Raw genomic sequence first — 24638 nt, forward strand, 5'->3', positions numbered from 1 at the left:
GCAGGCTGGCACGCAGACTCTCAATAAACCGAAGTATCTCTAACAAACACTAAAGAATATAAATGATTGTTCGAGCAGTCAAGAGCACCGCAACAACTGCAGACGTCTGCGGAGAAAACTCCAGCAGGAAAAGACTTGTATTTTATTCTTCTAACGAGCGGCTTCTCTGACACTGCGAGTGGGGAGTGGAGTTTGTTGTGACTGGAGCTATGAACGCGGACATGGAGGAGCAGGAAGACGAGCTGCTCGCCCTCCAGAGTATCTTTGATTCCGAGGAGTTCCTCCGGGATGAATCGAAATCTGCCGGAGAAATCCGAGTATCTGTTGAGCTCCCTGCAGACTTCACGGTGACTCTGAAAGAAGGTAAATAAGCTTGTTTAGAGACATATTATGTCCTTATTGACATGAACAGAAGCGTGTGGATGATGTGTGAGAGCGTGATAAATAATGCGGAAATGTTTTGGAATTGAATATTTAACTTACTTTGGTCATGTTGCCTTATTGTTTTTGTTTTTCCTAAGGTGAAGCCCTGAGGCAGTATGAGATATCGTTCCTTCCACCTTTGCTTCTGACCTTTGAACTACCTGAGTTCTATCCGTCCTCCTCCGCTCCCTCCTTCTCCCTCACCTGCAGCTGGCTGACACATACACAGGTAATCAATAGAAGCCAGGCAATGTGGGTAAATAAAAACATTATTGTTTACAACCTGCCTATAGGCTCACAAAGACAGACAGAGAGAGAGAGAGAGATGAATGCAGGTTGCAGAGGGTCAATAAAGATTACATCAGTCCTTTTGCCCTCACCTCCCACAGCTCTCTGCGCTGGGTGCTCAGCTCACCAGTCTCTACCAGGCCACGGGGGGCGCTGTGGTGCTCTTCACCTGGGTGCAGTTTCTTAAAGAAGATGCCCTCGGGTTGCTGGACATCCATACTCTGCTGGAGCTCCCCTCTGATGAACCCAGCACCCAGTACGGTAGCCAGGACTCAGTAAACGCTGCACTCTCAGAACCAAAGAACAATCAACACATTCCAAAGTCAGGAGCCACATGTAGCCACAGTCGTGCTGTCTTAGACCTTTGTAAACCAGACCTCTCTGCACCATCCTTGGAAGTTGAGCATCCGAGAGGGATTCTTGCTGATGGCCAAGATGCTTCGACCTCGGACTGGAGCAGCACAGGCCCAAGGGAGGCTGAGCAGACCCTCCCAACCTCAGAGTTTAAAGCCGACTACCAAAATGATCTGTCCTCATTGGCAGGCAAGTCAAAGCATCTTCCATTTGCTTCGTCAGATCAAAGTGGCCAAGAAGATTTCTTAAATGACGGGCATGTGTCAGCCTCATTGTTACTTCCCCCTGGCTCCTCAGTCCCGCTGGATCAAAGTGAACAAGGAGCTGCTTCTCTGCCCATCCGCCCAAGAGAATCCCCTCAGAATGAAGACCAAGCGCGCTCGGGTCTTTCGCTAACTCCGTCCCAAACTCTCCTGTCCCAGCTCTTGATCCACAATGCGTCTCAGACGCAGAAAGCCTTTTCAGCCACGGTGTTTGACTGTGGTGTGTGTTTTGTGGGCTTCCTGGGTTCAGACTGTGTCCAGTTGCCCGAGTGTGGCCACATCTTCTGCAAGGCCTGTCTCACCAAGTTCTGCACGCTCCAGATAACAGAGGGCAACGTCAAGGGTGTCACCTGTCCCGAGGCAGACTGCTCCGCCACCCCGACACCTTCACAGGTACGGTGCCGATCTGTCTGTCTCTTCTCCCGCCCAACTACAGGACGGGGACTTTAGGATAATGGGGAAGATTGCAAAATGAGTTTTCTTTTACAACTGTGCTGAAAGAAATACTTTGATCTTTAACTTAAAGGGACAGTGTGCAGGATTTGGTTGCATCTAGCGGTGTGGTTGCAGATTGCATCCAACTGATGCCGCTGAGTGCAAAACCGTGCTAACGCCGTTGGTCAAGCTCAGAGGTTATCCTTACCATAATAACACTACTTTAGGAGCAATGGAAGTCAGGGTTTCACAAGCATGTCACAGGACTACAGTGGCCTTCAGGTAACGTAGAAACGTGAAAGGCTCTCTAGAGTTGTGTTTGTCCGTTCTGGGTTGCTGGAGAAACATGGCTGTGCAACACGGTGGACTCTGTGAAGAGGACCCGCAGCCGGGTATGCAGGGCTCATTTTAAGTAAACTAAAACACAACAATTCTTATATTCAGGGGACACACTAATGAAAACATAGTTATGGATAGTATGCTCCATTCCTGCTAATAGATCCCCTAAATGCTACACACTGTCCCTTTTAAGTAAAAGTAGCAATACTACAATTTGAAAATACATTACAAGTAAAAGGTCTGCATTGAAAATACAGTGTAGAGGTGTTATTTAAATGTATTTAAAGCATCAAAAGTATTCTTCTAATGCTGCTGACGCATGTCTTTGCTACTTTATACATTGTGGTGGACATTTTCATCTAAAACAATGCATCATATTGAGTAAGATGACGTGTTTTGTGTCATTATTTTAAATCTGTAAGCAACTAGTTCACTATAATAATAAATACAGTGGAGTAAAAAACACTATTTTCCTGTAAAATGTATTGGAGTAAAAGTATAAAATGGCATAGAACAGAAAGTACCTCAAAACTGTTCCAATGTATAGTACTCGAGAAAATGTTAAAAGAGTTACTGTCCACCACTGGAGATGTGGATGTGATCTCTGTTTTTTTAATTTCTGCATCCGCCCCTTTAGCTTTTCTCACATGCATTTTCTTGTTACTTCTGCATATATGCAGAGATACTGTACACCAATACCAACATCATTCAACAAATGTCTGCCCTGTTTGGTAGGTGAAGTGTCTGGTAGGGGAGGAGCTGTTCAGCCGCTACGATCGTCTCCTGCTACAATCTACTCTGGACTGCATGGCTGGTATGTTTCCCCTGTATTCTTGTTAAACTGAGGATGTATTCAAAACCTTTATACATCACAATCACCAGAGTTAAGGATGTAGCAGTTTCCCTGGAGAAGTCAAAGAATTGAATAGATTCACTGCAGGAGTGTATTTAAATGTGTTTTTTTTTAATTCAAGCATGTGATTTAATTGTGACAAACATTTTTTTTGCCATGTTCTTGTTATTTAAAACTAATTTAATTGTACAGTAAGTTCATGGAGGGGTCTCTGCTCATGTCTCTTCTTTCCTCCCCTCCCCGTAGATGTGGTGTACTGTCCGCGACGTTTCTGTGCTTCGGCCGTCATTGTGGAGAAATCCAGCGCTGCAGCCCAGTGCTCTGTGTGCAGCTTTGCCTTCTGTGTCAGTTGCAGGAAGACCTACCATGGAACAGATGGGTGTCCGAAAAAGAAAATACAGGAAGCACAGCAAGCCAATGCAGACCTGCCACAGTCACAAGGTACAAGCATACGCGTGTTTGCTTGGGTGTATTTTTGTGTTCTTTTGATTTGTAACAAAATGCCTTGTATATGTTGAATGCAGATTTCTTAATTTGTAAAATCACTAGTAACTAAAGCTGTCGAATAATTGTAGCGGAGTCAAAAGCGCAATTTTTCCTGTGAAATGTAGCCGCAGGAAAGAGACATAAAAAAAGAAAGTGTAATTAAGTACAGTACTTTAGTGTGCCTCCACCACTGGTTCGTGTGGACGCAGATGTGTATCTGAAGCAGTGCTCTGTGTGTGTGTCTCAGAGGGGTTGATGGCTCTGTGGGACGACTATGCCAGTGGCAGTAAGCAGAGGCAGCGCCTCCTGGAGACCAGGTACGGCCGCAGTATAATGCGGGGCACTGTGGAGGAGTGTCTGAGTGAAGACTGGATGGCCTTCAATAGTAAGAACTGTCCTCACTGCTTCAGGAATATACAGGTATTCAGTTCTTCACCTATTTGCACAAATACACATGAGCACAGACAAGCATGTGTTTACAGACGCATTACAATGCTCGGACTGTTTTAGACCACCGTCTTTGGTAATGCGTGTGTTGTTGTTGTGTTGTAGAAGAACGGAGGATGTAACGTAATGACGTGCAGTCAGTGCAGCCAGATGTTCTGCTGGATGTGCCTCACCAGACTGGGAACATTTCATCACGGGAAACACTTTGAGAACGGTGCCTGCTCTGCCTACCAATAGGCCCTTTTCACAGCTGGCATTTTGACATGTCACATCAGGGTAGACACTAGGGATGGGTATCGTTTGGGTTTTTTCCGATACCGGTGCTAAAACGATACTTTTAAAACGATACCGGTGCCTAAACGGTGCCTGAACCGATACTTTTTTTATTGCCAAGTCAAATTTAACAATATATTTAACTGTTTAAAGTATACTATACATATTAGTGCTGGGCAACGATTACAATTTTTAATCGCATGGAATTTTTGCGATTAATCTCATTGTTATGGCAAAGTTCAATAATTAATTCAAAGGTAGTGTATTGTGCACTTTTATTTTAAAAGTACTGCTATATGAACAAAAGTGCAATAACATTTGGTTTGCAAACACTTTAAACAAATAAGGTTCTTTTTAACAGCCGTATTCCCTTTACACAGTAGCAGTTATATCTCTTCACTATCTGTGCTCAGTGTGTGACTTCATGTGAAACGTTCCACTGCTGTGCAACAGGAATACAATGTTTCAGCACGTTTCATCTAAATGTGTGTCGTCTTCATGACAGAGCATGTGAATGCAGCTCTACTGTTCATCAATATAATGCTGTAACTCAGAGGTGATGATGGTTACCCAGCGATCAAAGAATAGACACTTACGCACAATGTAGGTGTATTTTCCCTTTAACTCACGAGATGCAGGTAGCATGTTTTATACTTAATGTGAATTTAATTCATACTTTGTTGGCATCTTATTCTGAAAATCGGATGTTCCTCTGAAGAAACCGGATGTTGTCTCACGTTAAATCTTTCCGCTAACTTTAAAAGTCCTTCGCTCGCTCCCGATCTGTGCCGTTTGAATGCGTTTACCGTGAATTTCAGCGTATAGGTCACTAACATCTAAGTGTCTGCTGAGTTGACCACGGAGACCTGAGTGTCTGCTAACTTTACCGCAGCGATGTCCAGTAGTCTCCATTCCTCCACCGCTGCCAGTGAGCAACGGACTTTCAAAATAAAAACAGCCACACTTTTGACCGTTTACCTTTCGGCATTTTCTCTGTTAAAAGGTTGATGGCTAGCTAGCTGCTGTAGCTATACAAACGGTAGCTATCGTTACCTGCTGCCAGGACGGAGTCATCAGAGTAGTGTTAAAAAAAAGTATTTCAATCGGCTCAGGCACCGAAAAGAAGCACCGAAATCTGCGTTGCGTTTCGGTCCGGTAGGTATCGGTCGTATAGGTACCGGTTCCATATTGGCATCGGGTTTCGGTACCCAACCCTAGTAAACACAGGTTTAATTGATACACATTAATTATGGTCCCATTCTGTTTAGTGTGTCACGGTCATTCCAGTGAGCCAGCGTGCACAATACCAGGACTAGATACCACCTAAATGCAACAGGGCCATAATTAATGTGATTAATTACACCTGTGTTTACTCTGCAATTGACATGTCAAAAAGGCTTCTGAGAAAAGGGCCTAGAGTACCCAACTTGATGCTTCAGCTACCTTTACCGCCACCCACTGGCCACCAGCCATGGAGGGGATGACGTAAACAAATGTTGCACATGGTATGCTGAGTTCAGTTCAGTTTGAGTTTTAAGTGCACTTTAAACAAATACCCGACAATGCACATAAATGCTGATTTTTAAGAAGAAAATATGCAATTAGTATAAAAGAAGCAATAATGATGTGGAACAGCCCTGCCAAATAGTTATCATATCAACACAGTCTGAATCTGGTGGTGGAATAAGTACTCAGATCTAAAACTTATTCCACAATAATACATCATTATTAATTACTTTATTTATTTTTCCAATGATAATCGGAAGCTGCAAAGTAACTAACAGATAAAGGTAGCAGTGTAAAAACAAAATTGGTTTCCAAAACGTGGTGGTGTATAAAGTAGCATACAATGGAAACTAGAAAATGCATTTCCTGCTGAAAATGCGTTGGAATGCTGAAAGCTGAAATGAATTGCAAAAACATTGCTGAAAATAGATATCCAATTTAAAAAAAAAAAAAAATTGCAAAAAGCTTAATAATTCAAAAAGTTTAAAGATTACAAATTGCTGAAAATACAGAAATGGGAGACTACCTGTCTGAAATGCTTAACAGCATTCCAACAATAAAGAGAAACAGGATAACAATAGTTGGATGCTTAAAAGCATTCCAACAATAAAGATACATCAGAATATAATGCAATCATTTGTAATGCCCATGTTGTTTTTTTCAGAGAAACTTTTTTTCTGTACCAACTGTTTCCTCAGTTCATTTTATTTTCAATTAAAAAATGTAAAGGGGAAATATTATAAAGGGGAAAGCACGAGGACAGCACATTACTTGCAGCATAAACAAATTGCATTTGAAACAGCTTTACTTTCCTAAAACAAAAGAAATCTGAGAATATTCCAACCTAAGGACTCAGACTCAAAGACATTAATAGCTTGATAAGAGGCATATTTTTGAAGTGATTATTTGTTTCCTGCATTCTCTTTGGTCTCCATTCAATGATCGCCAACTAATGGGTGTTTTTGATCCTATTTAATCAAATGTTAGTCTTTCACATTTTATTTGAGTCATTATACAATAAATATTAAATGTAGTTTAGTCTGGGTCTCGATATCTCTTGGTCACGTCAATAAAGAATTCATAGTTTGATAAATAATCAGAACTGGGATGGTAAATGCCGTTGTCTTATATGTTTAAATGGAGAGCAAGAGGTGAAATAAATATCTGAATAAGAAATAGAATAACAATGTTTTTATTATGTCATGTGAAGCACGTTAAGCTTATTTCACTCTTGCCTGTAATTAGACTTGACTGACTGACTACAGACTTCTCTATCTTTGGGTCGGATCAAGTCCTACAAACCTTTAAACGTTCCATCATTGTGCTTCAATTTCCACAGTATCCACAAGATTAAAGACTTCTGTACTTTCATCAATTTGTCTATGACATGTTTGTGCATGTCATGTTTATTGCATCAATGGAATCTTGTGGGCCTATATTATACACTGTAGGGAGTACCCCCCCGATTACCAACAAGTATTTCACACACTGTTCAAATGTCACCAAATTTGACATACCCATCCTGTTTGTCTACCAGTATAGTCACACTAACTTGATTGAAAACCAACAAAAGGGGTTGCTTTCATACATGTTTGAATATTTAATGAGATTTTTGCTATAGGTCACCAATACATAATCCAAACGACACACATTTGGTATGCTCATTCCACATGTACCCCACATTTCCCGTACTAAATCTGACATTAGGTGGCGGTATGACATGTTATGAAGTCATATCCAGTAATCCTTCAGTATTTTCATGCTAAATTTGGTGAAAATCTGATGATACATCGTTGTCCACGGTTTCCTGTGAAAGCGTACTACATGAACTGCATCAAACCCATTCTAACAAGTGCATCCTAAACCTTCTGTTTAAGCACAAATTAGAGTTGCTCTTGGTTTTTCAATCTTCTTAGTAAGGTGCACGTATGTTCTGGGTTGCTTCGGGTGCTTGGACCCCATTATACCTGCTTGCTAGTTTTACTTTATAAATGTACATTTTTTTTAAAGAATAACAAAGTTAGATGAATTCCGAGATTGAGTGCAAAGGCACAGAAAAGCTTTTTTTCAAGGATCATCTGGACTCACAGACGCCTTCATTGAGAATCTCTAACGTATAGCTGGCACATTTGAGGGCTGCCATAGAACAAAGGTTCATGCTGCGAGTCCTCTGGGTCCTGGTCATAACATTTTACGGTGCAAATGTGAGGCAACCAGATGAGATTCTAGAAAGTCACTGACCCCACCCTATAAATGTATTAACGGTCCAGTGTGTAGGATTTAGGGGGATTCATTGGAAGAAATGGAAAATAATAGTTATAACTATGTTTTTATTAGTGTATAATCACCAGAAACTAAAAATCGTGTTCATTAGCTTAGAATGACCCCTTCATTTCTACATCGGGTGTTGATTATATCTTCAACTTGCAATCGAGTCAGCATGAATTCTTCATTAATCAAATCTAAGCATTAAACTTCAAAAGGCAACTTAATGAACACAAATGAGGTTTGACTATTTGATGACATCACGTATATTACGTCAAATTATTTTCCTAACGTTAACTCATGTCTGTCCACAGCATCTAAGAAGTGCGAGTGCAAAGTTGCTCGGGATTGCCCCAGAAATACAGAGCACATGTTCTGTGTGAAGATGTTGGCTCGGAACTTTGCCCACTCCAGTTTGGCCAAATCGGTCGCGTCACATGCGCCCTCATTGACAAAGAAGAGCGGATCACCGTGGCAAAGAACCAGCGCGGAAGGAGCAGAGGGACATTGACACGGTGACACCGACGTCAAGGTTCAGGATGCAGAGAGTCTCCGGTTGTGAGCTGCACACAAACACTCACATGTCAGGTAACATACATGGCATAATGTCCCTTGTTTTTAGAAATATGTCGCAAAATGCACCACAAAGTGATCTTCTCACTATGTGCATATAAAGGTGAATATTAATAACAGTTCAATAATAAAACTGTGATTTTATTGCTTCACGAAGCTTTTTGGTGACCGTGGGCTGCTCGGTATCATCCCAGTGGCCTTTGCAGCAATTAAATGCAATACATTTGGGATTTATAAATTGTGCAATCTTCGCATGATGTTGATGGAAGCATGCAGTGATTCACAAATGAAACTGCTGACATGTTTCATTCTTGGTTGAACCTTGTATGTATGCTCTGGGTCAAGATGGTGTGAAGTCATCACAGATCATCACACACATCACGGGTTTATGGAAACACCTATTGTAAACACACACACACACAGTCCAAACTATTTACATTTACTCAATTAACTATAAAATAAAATCTCTCTCACACACGCATTCCTGCGTAAGTGGAGGGGGCGTGGCCAAATAATAGTGATGTCATCGAGAAACGGCCTTTCTGAGTTGCACTTGAACCTAAACAAGTTTACCTGTGGCACCGAGACGATTGAGCTCTCAGAGACCTGATCAGAGAACAAACTGTTGGAGAACAAACTGTTGGCGAACCTACAGCATAAGCATAATACCTACAGCAAACCCCACCTGTTGGATATAATGGCTTCCAGTGGACCCCCGGTGGAGCAAGGTACATGTCTTTTTTTTTTTATTTCATGCCAAATGTGTTTATTAATGTTCCTGGACTCCATAAAAGATCATTTCAGTACAAAATGTGCATTTAATTACGTTAGATTGTTGAATATTAAGCTAAAGAATGTTCAGAATTTAAGCTAGCAAATTAGAAAAACACAGATTTTGAGGCCACTCACATTTATATATGTTAAGACTGGACTGTTTTCTTGTAAATAGGTGTGGAATGTGTTAACACATGTTGAAAACACCGTTATTTTAGTTTGAGGGGATCAAATCTTCTAGTTTTGCGTTGAAAATCTCAGAAACAAAATGGCGCCTATGCCGTTTTCAGAGACACGCTCAAAAAATAATATTTCTGGCACCATGGCAACGATAGAACTAATAGAAGGAACATTTGAGAGCTAACTTTAAGATATTCGGGTCTCTGCGCATCAAACCTTTTGGCTTCATCTCAGTGTTTTTCACAGTTTATTGGAAACTTTAGATAGTCTTGGAGGCAGTGTCATCTCTCACTGAATAGAGTCAGAATCACCACAAGGTCCAAACTATGATGCAACACACTTTGTTCTGACTTATAATAGAGTAGTCTGACTGTTATTACGGCTATACAATGTGATAAGGGTTGTTATGTAGAATTGTGTTGTGCAAACAAGGGTTAAACTGATCCATTCTTCCCTCACCAAGTAGAGACAAAAGTACTGTATGCCAAATAACTAAATCTGACTGAATACAACTCCACATCACTTTAGCTCTTTAGTCCTTCATGACTGCTACTGTGCTCTTTAAACAAACGATAACAAATGGAAATGATTTGGATCCATTCATCACAATTTCACATGTGTTTATTGCACAGCACCCCGGTCAAAATGTTCTTTAAGTGACGAAACAGATGCTATAAGCATGATGGAGTATTTGTGTGTAGTATTTTGCAGTGTGTACAGCGTGGTACAATGGCGGACAACAGCTTTTACCAACACATCTCTTACGGCACAAGGTTGCATATACACTATGGAGGAGTGGAAAATAGTTTGGGCAAATGTTGTCTGATTATATTAGTGTATGTGAATGACGTTTTCTGAATCCAGTTCCAAATGTAAGAGCGTTTTTTAAAAGTGCTCGGCTGGTGATAATGTGCACACTGGCCTTTCCCTATAGAATAAGTTTGGACCGTGGCCATGATCTCACATGGAAATGGCATTTTCATAATTTGCTCCTGATAAATACTGAAATAGTTGCCTTTTGAAGCCGACTAGCGGTGGCTTTGTGTTAGTTGGTGGCTTGTGGCTGTGTGGATGTGACTTTTTTTTTCACAAAATGTTTTTATTCCTACCTCAGTCCGCCCCGTTCGACGCCCTGATGCCGAGAGGCCTCCCGACGACCCGGTCCTTCCTGATTACGAGGACGACGAGGGAGAGGTTGGCGTTGTTGGTGCGGAACATGTGGACAGGCTTCAGGAGGCTGACGGTGAGCTGCAGTTCCAACAACAAGGCTATGTACCTCTTCCTGTTTACTACCCTGTTTACTACCCTGTTCCCTACGATGTTCCCTACGCTGTTCCTGTCGCTGCTCCTTATGCTTTTGCTGCCCCTGTTTTCCCTCACGCTGCCCCTTACGCTGCCCCTGCTTTCCCTCACGCTGCCCCTTACGCTGCCCCTGCTTTCCCTCACGCTGCCCCTGCTTTTCATCCCACTGAACCTTTTGATAATGATGCTTTTGAAGCTGCTCTTGAGCGTATTATTGACAGGTAAAGGTATGGGCTACCTCAAGAGGAGGAGGACCCTGAGATTGATGTTGTCGGACTTGTCATCCCTATGCTAAATGTTGAAGACATTGGGCCACTCTCCTTGGAAAATTCTTCTGAAGAGCTCACGGGTGCAGTGGTTCCTGGATCTCCCTCAACTTCTGGCCTCAGTTCCTCCACAAAACGACGTAGGGAAGGGAGCGCCGACGACGAGGAGCCTGCTGCGAAGAGGCCGAGGCGGTCCGAAAAGAGCGATTCCACAAAACGACGTATAGGGAAGAGAGCGACGACGACGAGGAGCCTGCTGCGAAGAGGCCGAGGCGGTCCGAAGAGAGCGACTCGGTTTGACTCTACGATGGGACGGGCTGGCAATCCTCCCAGAAACGTCATCGGAGCAACCACTGAGTCCACATCAAAGCAGGACCAGCGGTTCTCATGGTAGCCTTTGCATCTGGCAGGGCTGATGACACCCCATGTAGCGTCTTGCACTGGGGCTTTTCTATGGTATCTACTCGTATATGCATGCTGGTTGGATCAATCCTCCCGGAAATGTCATCGGAGCAACCAGTGAGTCCACATCGAAGCAGGACCAGTGGTCCTCATGGTAGCCTTTGCATCTGGCAGGGCTGATGACACCCCATGTGGCGTCTTGCACTGGGGCCGTTGGATTGACCCACTTTAACCCTGAGGGCCTCATATCTGCAGGCTGGATCGATCAACCTTTATTTCATCCTGAGTGCTGGCCTTTGCATTAGGCAAGGCTGGAGAAAACCCAGCACAAAATTAAATTAAACACAAAAAAAAACATTGAAGGATGAAAGATGGAGGGAAAAAAACCATTGCTATTCTTGGATACTACTCTACTGAAGGTGGACCCAGAGGTACTGCCATGCTATTACAGAAAAGGTTTATCAGCTATAGGAGGCAATTTAATCTCATGCTCAGCTCATCAGTCTAGTCTCAGTTAGCCAAAATTCAAGAAGACATTTCCGGGGACCACAGGATGCTCGATGCTTCCTCCTGCAGTGAGGAGAGTGTAAGAGGCCCTCAACAGTCTTCTGATGACACAATACAGCACAAGCAGGAGGACATTTTACCATCCTAGTCTGTTCCACAAACAGGGTTTCTTTAAGATCTTGCAGTACTTGTGTCTGCACAACCTTATCTACTTCACACATCAGAACACATGTAATCCTTCAGGTTTAGGGACATTTGTACATACAGCAGCATGATTTAACAGCAAGTAGGCATTAAAGTCCGTAAAAAACAAAACAAGCTCGGACTATGATAGATTATTAAACTGTTAAAAAGCAAAATATAACCGAACCGAATTGCCACGTTAGACCTACATCAGTGATTGCCGCCGTCGTATCATCCTTATGTAGCTTAGTGAAATACAGTCACATTCTGTAAACTCCACCTTTGTCTTTTCCTAACTCCTCATGAATTATTTCCTTGACCTCATGACGTTTTCCTTAGAGGTCAGTGAAAAGTGGTTAGGAACAGACGTTGGGAGGTCATTTTTGGACTTTTCGACCGCAGCAAGTGTGTACACATACAATGAATACGACTTATCTAAATGTACATGCACATAGACACACGGCTAAATCTGCAACAGCGCTCAACAACAACCATTTGACTACTATAAAACAACATGAGACATCTTATAAATGTGAGAGTAGCTGTGCTCTCCATGTTTCAGTCTTATACAATAGCTCATATAGTCAACTCCTACAACAGTGTTCACACACAAAGCACAGTGAGAAATCATTCTTTAGACCCAATTGCTTACATTATGACATGATTTTGTCAGAGGTGCTGAGACGCTGACAGCAGAGTCACAACAGAACAGGTTAGAGGTTGAATGATGGTGACAGTGATGATATAGTAACGAAGGTAGAAACGGGAAGCACAGGTGGTGCTACGACTGAGTAGTAAGTGAGGCAAGGTCCACTGCAGGCTGTTTAATAAGAACTAGAAAATGCATTTCCTGCTGAAAATGCGTTGGAATGCTGAAAGCTGAAATTAATTGCAAAAACATTGCTGAAAATAGATATCCAAATCAAAAAAAATTGCGAAAAGCTTAATAATTCAAAAAGTTTAAAGATTACAAATTGCTGAAAATACAGAAATGGGAGAATACCGGTCTGAAAAATGTTGTAGCCTGAAAGCATTTAAACTGCACTGCTGAAAACCCTTCTAGTTGAAATGTTTAACTATGGCGTCTGTAGCTGAAAGTATGAGAAAGAAGAAGGCTTTGAAAGTTGAAGAAGTTTAAGAGGATTTGAAGATTTTCTCCATAGATATCCAATTAAAAAAAGATTGCAAAAAGCTGAATAATTCAAAGTTTAAAGCTTACAAATATGAAAAGTCATATCACTCCTCTCCTGAAAGAGCTGAACATTTTAATATTTGAATGGTTTCTGTGGCTTAAAAAATGTCAGCAGTAGCGATATTTGTTGTAGTAGTAGTAGAAGTTGTAGTTGTAGTAGAAGTATTATAAGTCGTAGAAGTATTAGTAGCATTAGAATAAGTGTGTGTGTGGGGGGTCCTCTAAAAGTATCCAAGACCTGAATGACTGAATGAGAGACACAGAGAGAGAGAGAGAAGTGTATGTGCGCGTGTGTCTGTGTGTTTATCAACATTGCTGATTACCTTAATCATGAACACCTGTGTGCCAGCAGCCTGTTCATGGAGAACAGACAGGCAGACAGACAGTTATATGTACTGACTGAGTGAGTGAGACAGAGAGGCAGACAGACAGACAGACAGACAGGAGGTCTAAAAATGCCTTTGACTGAATATCTCCAAGTCGTGTGTGTGTGTAGAGAGAGAGCGTGCGTGCGTGTGTGTAACTGGTTGCCATGGTGAGGACGCACCTGGTGTTTGAAGCAGACTGATTAATAAACGTTACAGTAAACAGTGATTTTGAACAAAACTCCTGCCTCCTTTTAACAAAAAGCAGGAGTCTGAGTGCCAAAATAAGGATACCGTGAGAAAGATAAGACTCTGCCGAACGCGATGATGTGTTTTTTATGTTGGTGGTGTGAATGTGAGCTCCGGCGCAATATACAAAACTGGTACCGTCTGCTTTCTTTGAGAAATGAGTGGTCAGATTTAACATTGGTCTCTATGGAGCAGAAAGTTGGTTTTCCTCTCAATTAAGTCATTTTCTGCCAAATGTGTAAATCTGTGGGATTCCACAATCACCTTTTAACAAGAAGACAGGATCAGCTACTGTATGTATGTGTCTGTGAGTCTGTGTGTTTATCAACATTGCTGATTACCTTAATCACGAACACCTGTGTGCCAGCAGCAGCAGAGTGAGACAATGACAGACGGAGGGAGAGAGTGACAGACAGAGATAACCAGACAGAGAGAGACAGACACACACTCTGGCAATCCTTCTCATTTGGAGATTGTCCTATGTTTTAACATTTACAGCTGAAGTAACTATTGTCCTGCTCTGCCAGGTCTTTCCTCGTCTCGCCCACTTGTGTCATGGTGTGTGTACATCTCACTGGAATCAGGAAACTTGTCAGAATACCCATATTTGATTGGCTGAGCAGCATCACGCATATCTCCAAGTCGTGTGTGTGTGTGTGTCTCAGTGCCTCTGTATGTTTATAAACATCACTAATGAGCTCATAGAAACACCTGTGTGCTTGGGTGCATGGTGATTGCAGCACCTGTGTGAGAGATTAGAGTGAACAGCGATTTTCAACAAAACTACCTGTCGAACACATTCCCTTTATACCAAAACCATGAGACTAATCAATAAAATATGGATACCGTGAGAAAGATAAGACTCTGCCGAACGCACTGATGTGTTATTTATGTTTGTGGTGTTAAAAATGTGAGCTCCAGCGCAATATACAAAACTGGTACCGTCTGCTTTCTTTGAGAAATGAGTGGTCAGATTTAACATTGAGCTCTATCGAGCAGAAAGTTGTTTTTTCCTCTCAATTAAGTGATTTTCTGCAAATGTGTAAATCTGTGGAATCCACAGTCACTTGTGTATGACAACGACACGATTAGCTACTTCAAGATCATTAAAATATATATGAAGAGTGAAAATTGTGGAGGCAAAGGCAAAAGACAAATATTTTTTTCACAAGAATCTGAAGCTGCTCTTCACTCTAGCGGTGACATCACGCACTCTAAACTGCGCAATACACACCCATTATAAAGGCAGAAAAGGACTGAAAAAATCATAAAAGTTAAAATGGGACAGTTCAAAAACTATAAAAGATATCATAAAGATTATAACATACAATAATAGCTTAAGATGTTCTCAGTATTTTAAAGTTGAAATGGTGTCTGTAGCTGAAAGTATGAGGAAGTAGAAGGATTTGAAAGTTGAAGAATTATTTGAAGTATTTGAAAATATTCTCCATAGAAACCCATTCAAAAAAAAGTTGCAAAAAGCTTAATTCAAAAAGTTTAAAGATTAGAAATATAAAAGGCATAGCGGAAATAAGCTGAAAAAGCTGAACATTTTGATATTTGAAAAGTTTCTGTAGCTTAAAAAATGTTGAAGGAGATAAGGAGGAGATACGCAGAGGCCCATCGTTAACTGACCAATAGCAGAAACCAGGTACTCCCGGTCTTGCCACTGCTTGGTACAAAATAACAGTTTCAACAAAGAAAGCAGTTAAACAACCTTGGCCTCAGAACGCACTCTCAAACACACACACACTCATCAGACTCATCGCTGGAGGCATGGATTCCGTATGCCGGTGACGACGGACGTCCTGTGCACCAATGAGGCTCTCAGAAAGTTTAAACCAACAATAGTCAACCAATCACAAAAATGCCCTTAAGGACTATATAGTTTTGAGCCCCCCCTTGGGGAGCGCCTTTTTCTTTGCTGTCACAGATAGTTTTGATTTAGGTCCGAGCTCGTATCGATCTGCTGCGTCAGAATACTCCTGTTATGAATAAACACTTTGTTTGATTTTAAGTATTTTGAGTTCAGTCTTGTCTGTGTCCTCTTTCACTAACAATAACAATAGTTGAAATACTTAACAGCATTCCAACAATAAAGAGAAACAGGATAACAATACTTGGAATGCTTAAAAGCATTCCAACAATTAAGCCCGCAGGATTACAGTCAGTGTGCTTTGGCACAGGCAGTTTTACTGCCTTTGTGCCACAAAGCCACAGTGAATTAATTGTTTGGAGCTGGTTGACATGAATTTGTGATAAGAATTATTTGATAAAAGACATATAATAATATGATAAAACATTATCGTAAGTCAGGCAGTGATTTCAATGTATTTATAATGACTAGATGAACTGAGTCAGTACAGTACTGTAGTCTACCTGATCCATTAGCCAGTGTGTATCATTACAGTAAAAAAACAGCATCTTCTACAATGTTTATAATGATGATATGAATCATATTTATGATGATATGAATTAGTTTTATTAGTTTTTTGTTTCAGTTAGGGAGTGTTCAAGGCAGAACCGATAGAAGTTTAGCTAGCTTAAAAGAACTTATTTTAAGCTAGCTAAACGTTATCTTAGCTAGCTCAAAATGTTAGCTTTAGCCAAACGTCTCGACGCTAAAACACATAAAAACCACTCAAATTGTTTAAATCTCACGTTTTCCATAGTGTCAGTTGTGTTTCTTCCTTCAGTCTCTGTGAGTCTGTAGTTGTTGATGTACCAAATCGTCTGTAGATGCGAAACTTTGCAACAAATCGTCAGGAGAAAGTTGAGAAAACACTGTTCTTGACCATCTGAGGCGTTGTTTATGTTTAAATTATCATCGTATATTAATGATGCACTGAGATGTAACCTAGCAATGATGGAATCTTTCACGTCCATTTTGTTTTCAGTCACATCTATATATAATTAATTGTTTGGAGCTGGTTGACATGAATTTGTGATAAGAATTATTTGATAAAAGACATATAATAATATGATAAAACATTATAGTAAGTCAGGCAGTGATTTTAATGTATTTATAATGACTAGATGAACTGAGTCAGTACAGTACCGTAGTCTACCTGATCCATTAGCCAGTGTGTATCATTACAGTAAAAAACAGCATCTTCTACAATGTTTATAATGATGATATTGTAAACACTGCTATATATTTGTAAACACTGCTATGTATTCGTAAACACATTTAGTGAAGCTTAAACCATATGCTATGTGCAGTAATCATAATATGTCTCTAAGTGTAAGTCACAGAGTGAGGCTGCAGTGATTCTCACCCACGCAGAGGCCCATCGTTAACTGACCAATAACAGAAACCAGGTACTCCCGGTCTTGCCACTGCTTGGTACAAAATAACAGTTTCAACAAAGAAGCAGTTAAGCGACCTTGGCCTCAGAACGCACTCTCAAACGCACACACACACACACACTGATCTGACTCATCGCTGGAGCGGCTATCCGGGTGCCGGTAGGGACGGACGTCCTGTGCACCAATGAGGCTCTCAGAAAGCTTAAACCAAGAGCCGCCTCCAACAATAGTCAACCAATCACAAAAATGCCCACATATATCACATATATAAAACCCTGCACTGTAAAGAGTGCTGAGCAGATTCACAAGTGAGACTATCATTGAATTTCTTAATTACTAGAAGATTTATTATCTCACGGTGAGTATTGATAGAAGTCTGTTTTTTTTGTTGATTGTTCAAATGATGCTGTCACTGTTAAATATCAGAAGATGTGGTTTTTGGAGAAGGTGAGGACTTAGTAGACTGGATAGCCACCTGTACTGGTGGATACTGGGTGCTAACAGTGGGGAGATGAAGCTTTGCTGGTTTGATGACGTTGGACTATCTGTGATAGGCTTCAGCTAATTCTGCTAATGGACAGAGCTGCTGTTATGGTTGCTGGCAAAGCTTCCAGTGTCAGTATATCACCAATAACTATTCTATCAGCCTCCGCAAGTTCAGCGGCTCTAGCAGTGAGGGTGTGTAAGAGAGAGAGAGAGAGAGAGAGAGAGAGAGAGAGAGAGAGAGAGAGAGAGAGAGAAGATTCATAGCAGTGAGTGCATGCACTAGATGAGTAAGTCGGCACTACAAGAAATCATGTTTACTTGAATCAAATGTTGTGGACATTTTAAAAACTTTTCCTTGCAATCATTTTGATTACCTTGTTTGTATTCTGTGTTTTTCACAGGGAATCATGAAACTCTGGAATCTCCTTCTTGCCTATGCGCTGATCAGTTGTCAGATATACGTCTCACAGGCAGCTCCATCCAGGTGAGAGTTATGGCATTATTCCAAAAATAATGAAATATATTAACCTTGTAAAAAACATTGCGATTATTTGAATTGTGTTAATTATTTGAATGTGTTCAAAACTATTTCTGCAGAACAGTTTTCCTTGTTTGCCATAACTAATCAAATATGTTAGATTTTTTTATTTATAAACTTAATTTCCTCAAAATCCCAAAGATCAGTTTGCAAGCTTATAGATGTAAAAATGCTACTACGTTCATGTTAGCTTTTTAAATGAATGAAACCAATGTTGCAGAACCGGAGAGACTACTTGATCAAATGTTTATTTTCAGAACTAGTAAGGAGACAATGTCAGGGGGAGTCACACTATCGAATGATGATGCCCAAAGGTTACTCAGCGCTATCAAGGAGTTCATGCAGATAACTTCAGATGATCAAGACAACCAAACAGCTGATGGAAACAGGTATGGCTTTTATTATTTGTAGGTATTATCGTAGTATAGTTAACCCTGATTATAATACAGTTTAATAAAGGCTGTGGTATCTATCTATCTATCTATTTATCTTAGCAACATATAACACACTTTTGTTTATAAGCCCAACAGCTCCAACTTTGGTCTTTATTCTTTTTTACCAAGGTATTTAGTGAAATTCATGTAAAACTACTCTTTGTCATAATCCCTTAATGCATGGACTGCAGTTCGTAATTCATCCATCCATTTATTCAGTATAATAGTAAATGATGTGCCTGAAAGAAAGTGTCCTTGTCATAAAACTGAAGAGAGCATGATGTCAAAGAACAGGAGAGAACATGCATGATAGATATCATAGAAACTGAACACAACTCAACTACAATGAGATATCTTCATATGCCTGTTGAATCTGTTAGCATGCATTTCAAATATTCATTTAACGCATGACATTTTAGAACATCATGCATGTAATTATTCATATTTATGTGCATGCCACAGTTACTGTAAGCCTGTTTCTGCATGTTTGCTTCTGTTCCTAACAGCTTGGATAGATCCATTTCTAAGCGCTGCACCCGCTTAAGCACTTGTGTGCCGCTGGAATTCCTCGAGGAAATTCACAAACTCCAAACCATGTCCCGCACCGACGTAGGATCAAAGTCGCCTGGCAAGAAGTGAAGCCTCTCTGAGCAATATGAAAACTACGGCAACTCATACAATTAAAACTGTCGTTTCTAGCCCACTCTATTCTTCTGTCTGTCTGAGTTAACGTTTGCTCGTTCATCCAGCTCTGTTTCCATTCACAAGTCTGCTGATGCATGTGGATCCTATTTGTCTGACTAACTTCATAGAAACAGCCTTGCTTTAATTTTCCACTGGCAGGCATTAGATTTCGACAGAGACTTGAAAGCTCCAAAAATGGGGTTACTAAGGTAGTTCTGTACAATAAAATAAAATATAGAAACCTTTCTAATTATTGTTCACTTCATAGTAACCTGGTTCCCCTTTAATAAATTCATCTTTTACATGGAAGTTGTTTTTAATTCATTCGAGATTGAAAACATAGGTTGTACATTACTCATTGAATAAAACATGAAAGGAGAAAAGGGTAAGCATGACTATAATGCACACACAATTATTGGAATAATTTCCTGTTTTTGTATTTCCATTGTGTTTAATTTGTTGTTGATGCTAAATAATACTGTTAAACGTGTGTCTTTCAGATGTCTGAGTATCTTACTGTGATAAACTGTGTTCACTATCTTTTCCGTTCTTGCAAGTAATGCAACTGCACAGAAGCGGGCATGCAACACTGCCACCTGCGTAACCCACCGCTTGGCTGACTTCCTGAGTTGGTCAGGAGGACTGGGACACAGCAACTTTGTTCCCACCAACGTGGGTGCCCAGGCGTTTGGCAGACGGAAGCGGCGCGGCCCTGTGTGAGCACAAGAGCAGATACATGGTATGTTAGCACTCATTGAAGCATATACTGTAGATAAAGTACAAGAGAGTGAGTTGAACAAAAGCATTCAACTTTACAGATTTGTGTAAGCTGTATCATTATGTATATTACAATTGGAATTGTGAAATTCCTATAATGGGTACCTATATTTGACATATCCTGAAATTAGATATAACAATCAATTATGTTAATTTTGTTGGTAAGTATGGACATCCACAAGTTACTCTTAATGGTCATTTATGTGCCACACGTTGATCAAACCTGATTTATTTGAAATTTAAATGTATTGACTCTACTGTCCTTTTTGAGACAGGTTCAGTGTGTATGAACTTTATAAAATAGTGTTTATTGTGAGAGATCCCTGTGGCCAAAAAGGTCTTTTACAACTAAGGAACTTTGATATGTGTCTCTTACTTTCTGTAGATCTCTACTGTCAATCTATGAAATAAAGCTTTTCTTTCTAGAAGTTTAACTTTTTTTCTATCCTCTCTTTGGCTCTTTAGGAACGACTGCCTCCTTTGAGTGACACGACTGCATCATCATCTACCTGCAAACACTTGGATGAACATATATAGTTGGCCGCTTTTCACAAATATGGACTGATCTGACTTGTTTTCAGAAAGTTGTCAGTATTCATTCTTTGACTGTGCTTAAAAACAGAGAAATAACTAGATATTGGTGTCATCGTCATCAAGGAAAAAAAAATGAACTGATCTTAAAGATTTTCCTTAGCTTAGAGGGATGACAATGTGTTTGTCTCTGTCTTTGCTTGTATTCTATTATTCTGACCGGTATCAGCATAAGAGTGAGGTGAACTGGAAGTCTGATACTGAATGTCTGCACTACCAACAAAACCTTCAACTATGGCTGTCTTGTGCCTTGATGTAACACTTCATTAGATTTCATTATAGTGCACAATGCAAGAGTGACAAATGTACTCATGGTTCTAAATATTGTAATAATCGTGAATTGAATTGAAGCCGGAATAAATTGTATTTTAGCTACATTAGGCTTTCATGTCTGACTGTGTTTTTGTTTTATTAGGTAATATAAGCTGTAAGCCATACTTGGCTTTCCAGCAGCACTATCTATTAATTTAAAAAAGGATCATATAATGTGTTATGAGAAGCAAGGGCATCAAATAATGCAGTTCATGATATTCACTTATCATGGAAATAGAGACGCCACATTGCATTCACGACACATGAATAATTGAACCGTAAAGTATATTTTTTTATAGCAACTTTGCGTGTTGTAAACTGTTATTTGATATTCTTTTGTTATGAGATACAATGGTGAGCATGTCACTGACATCTCAACACACTTTCAATACCTCGCTCATTTTGCCCTCCAGTGGTCACAATGAGTCACAGCCTTTTCATTGGATATGGAGCCTCTTCCGAGAATAAGGGGTGTGCTCAACTTCTCCTGCAGTACCACATCACAACATGTTTTCTTGTAAAGTTTTTATGTTGTTTCAGAAAAAATCCATTTGAAACGTTTCAATTTACTTTCTGGAGCTTCTTCGCCTACAAGTAAAGTCGCTGTTGAGGGTATTATTTTACAAAAGTTCCATAGTGAAAGACTCTTCAATCAATACTGCAATGTAATCGGGTCTATTAGCCTATTAGCTAACAAGGTTATACTTGGACATCATTAGGGTACTATGTGAAACCAAAGTGCTTTTAGTTGCCAAAGCTAAACCCTACTTTAGGTTAAACATTTATATTAATAAATATTTATTTTTGTTGTGATCTTTCCCTATCTTTTAAGCAAACAGAGGTATTTGCCAAGCTGCAACCATACTATCTTTGGGCCTCTTGTCAGTTAGTTTAGATAAGATTGTCTAGTAAAGTGTTATTTTATAGAATGATATTGATATAAGTGTTGTGATATAGCCTACTCTTTTTCAAGGGAAATCTATTGAGAGACTGATTATGAATACACTCACCAGACAGGGAGGTGTGTTTTTGGCAAATCCAGCAAAGTGATTGCCTGATAAATGCATTTTAAGACATTTGTCAAAAGGTTATACTTTTAAAAAAAGTATCACAGCCATAAAGCAGGCCTGCTCACTGATTTGTAACATTGCCAACAATAGCCCAATACTCCAAGAGAGATGACATGGCAAAATCTCTACTGGTTGACACATTTATATCGTCTCACTGTAAGTATCTCCCACCCTACCTATGTGCACACAATTTGTGCTAGCTGTTAAATGCCAATAGAATAATTAATAATATATGTAGATACCTATTTAGCTTAGAATATGGACAAACTACCCCTGGGATGCATATCTTATTATTTACAATATATTAAGTCTATTAAAAGCCTGATGTAAATTAGCCAACAGGAGACTTAGTTAAAGGAGTAGGCTACCCCATCTATTTTAATATGGCATTCCTATAAGGTTGTGGGATTCACGATGAACAGAGGAAAAGTCATAAAGATGAAAATTCGTTTCTCCCCCCTGACTGTTTTAACTGCTCTTACATTAACACAAAAACATTAATCATCACCAAATTTTATTTAACACCTTTTTAAGCTATTTACATGAATAACTGCTGTGAATATACAAAGAATAGACACTGAAAATGTATCGTTAAATTAAATGAAACTGTTGTTTGGACATTGTTGACATGAATATAGGCCTCCCGGACTCCGCATCCCACAGACTTTTTGTAGCCTCATTGTTTGACCGATATACTCCTGCTAGAATAAACAGACCCATGTAGGGGGGGATGGGCACATAAGCACGGGATAGAGATGGGTTCCCATAACAAACACCAGATTTTTTTTATTTGAAGTTTAAAATGTGTACAACTTTATATATGGGGCTGTGAATGTGTGTATGTGTGTGTGTGTGTGTGTGTATGGGTGGGTGGGGGTGTGGGGGGGGGGGGGTTATGCGTGTGTGTATGGGGCTGTTTTCCATCTGATGAATGGACATAATCTAGTGTTTTTCTGAAAGATAATAACAGCTTACTCAGTCATAGCTGTTAGAGTATTTATTAACAGCAAGAATGATACTCGGCAAAGCTAGTATCAGCCAACTACTGACCTGTGTCAAGCCTGACACACATTGGAGTGTTGTTTCACTGGTAGATTCTGATCAATGGCATCGATAGGTATGTTGGATAGTTTCTACCATATTTGCAGCCTTTCTTTTTGTTTGACTTTTTGATTTTTTGAAGTAAACACTTTGTGTAAGCTTTTAGCACTGATTGTTTGTCCACTTGTCCGCCACGTACTATACTAAATATGTTTGAAGTTTAACATAGAAATAAACTTAATAATCGTGAACTACAGAAGCAAAACAAAGTCACATACTTGTGTGCGTGATTGATTGCCAGTGCTTGATAGAAAGTAAATGCTCTAAACTTTCCTTATTGTAAACTCTTTTTATATGCAGTCCTAAAGAAGCTGTGAATTTTGAAAAACAAACTTGATATTGTCCATGGTGGTTGAAACATGTCCAAGGGTGTGTTTAAAATGTGCAACTCTCTCCCCTGAGTGTTGACAGACGACACATATCAGAGTTGATTAGACAGATGAGAGTGGGTCACTCTTGGATGTGAGTAGCCATGTGCAAACGGAGCTAATGAAGGAGATGAGGGCTGGTGGTAGAGATAGTTCAGAGCCCCGGAGGAGCTGTTCGAGATGCCAGATCTCTGGAGTGTCTGGGGACGAGCATCTGTCACTTTCCCCTCATCACCATCTGGATGACAAACTGAGTCAGTTAGAGCGGCTATATCTTACTTTTCTTGTTTAGCTGCAGGAACACAGATGTTTTGTGCATGCAGACTGGTTGTCTGGGACAAAACTTTTCGACACATATTGATACTTTTAGCTTCCATCACAGGGGAGAAAAGGCAACACTTTAATATAGTAAATATAACTAGAAAATTTCGCAAGAAATTTTGACAGTGTGGCTTCTACTGCCCGAAGACGTCGCAATATATAGCTACACAGGCCGATGTTACCGGTAGTATCGTTGCGGTTCGATTGAGATATCGCTTCTCTCTTTTCTGCATTTAAGATCCATACTCTTGAATTTAATCTTGTATAACGGTTTCAATTTTCTGTACATGTGAGTTTTTCATACACCGGATCAAGTGCTGTCTGTCTTCAACAGGCAGTTAAATATATTGTCCACCATTAATGGTGTTAACCTTGGAGCTAGTTTTCTTGTGTGTATTGAGAGGAACCCCTAGTCATGGTCATTACTTTATAACAATGAACAACCCACAACTAATGCTCTTTAACAGAGCAAATCACAACGACACAACAGTCTGTGACACAAACAATTTGTAACACTAATAATTTTACATTTATAAAATTACACCGCTGAACTGCATGCTGGGTACAGCTCACTCGCCTGCTAGCAAAACAGTCTGCTAACAGCTGGGAGAGGCTCTGTCGCTCCAGTAAAGTTTTTCACATGATCTGCTCTTCAACTCATCATTCCTCTCATGTATTCATATCGGAGCAATAGGAGCTACGGTTATGGGGGGTTGAGGATT

General features: G+C 40.2%; 2 protein-coding genes across 9 annotated transcripts in view; both read left to right on the forward strand.

The window, feature by feature from the left end:
- On the forward strand, window positions 1–18141 carry LOC306694783 (E3 ubiquitin-protein ligase RNF14-like). 8 transcript variants are annotated; one of them, XM_079157787.1, is made up of 9 exons: window positions 1–363; window positions 522–652; window positions 813–1721; window positions 2838–2916; window positions 3202–3396; window positions 3689–3861; window positions 3994–4102; window positions 8247–10702; window positions 18122–18141. In XM_079157787.1, the coding sequence occupies exons 1-8, from the start codon at window positions 210–212 to the stop codon at window positions 8441–8443; spliced, it is 1947 nt and encodes a 648-aa protein (XP_079013913.1). In that variant the 5' UTR covers window positions 1–209; the 3' UTR covers window positions 8444–10702; window positions 18122–18141. The 8 variants fall into 8 exon arrangements, with proteins under 8 accessions (XP_079013913.1, XP_079013914.1, XP_079013915.1 ...); XM_079157788.1 differs by lacking the exon at window positions 18122–18141 and adding an exon at window positions 11066–16086; XM_079157789.1 differs by lacking the exon at window positions 18122–18141 and having other exon boundaries at window positions 8247–9233; window positions 10574–10589.
- Window positions 8453–24638, forward strand: part of LOC306694784 (calcitonin gene-related peptide 1-like) — a 23743-nt gene continuing 7557 nt past the window's right edge. Inside the window, exon 1 of the mRNA XM_079157795.1 lies at window positions 8453–8520. The gene's annotated coding sequence lies outside the window, so the exon portion shown is untranslated. The remainder of the gene's footprint in view (window positions 8521–24638) is intronic.

This window comes from Pholis gunnellus (assembly GCF_910591455.1).
Source record: "Pholis gunnellus genome assembly, chromosome: 4".
Taxonomy (NCBI): Eukaryota; Metazoa; Chordata; class Actinopteri; order Perciformes; family Pholidae; genus Pholis; species Pholis gunnellus.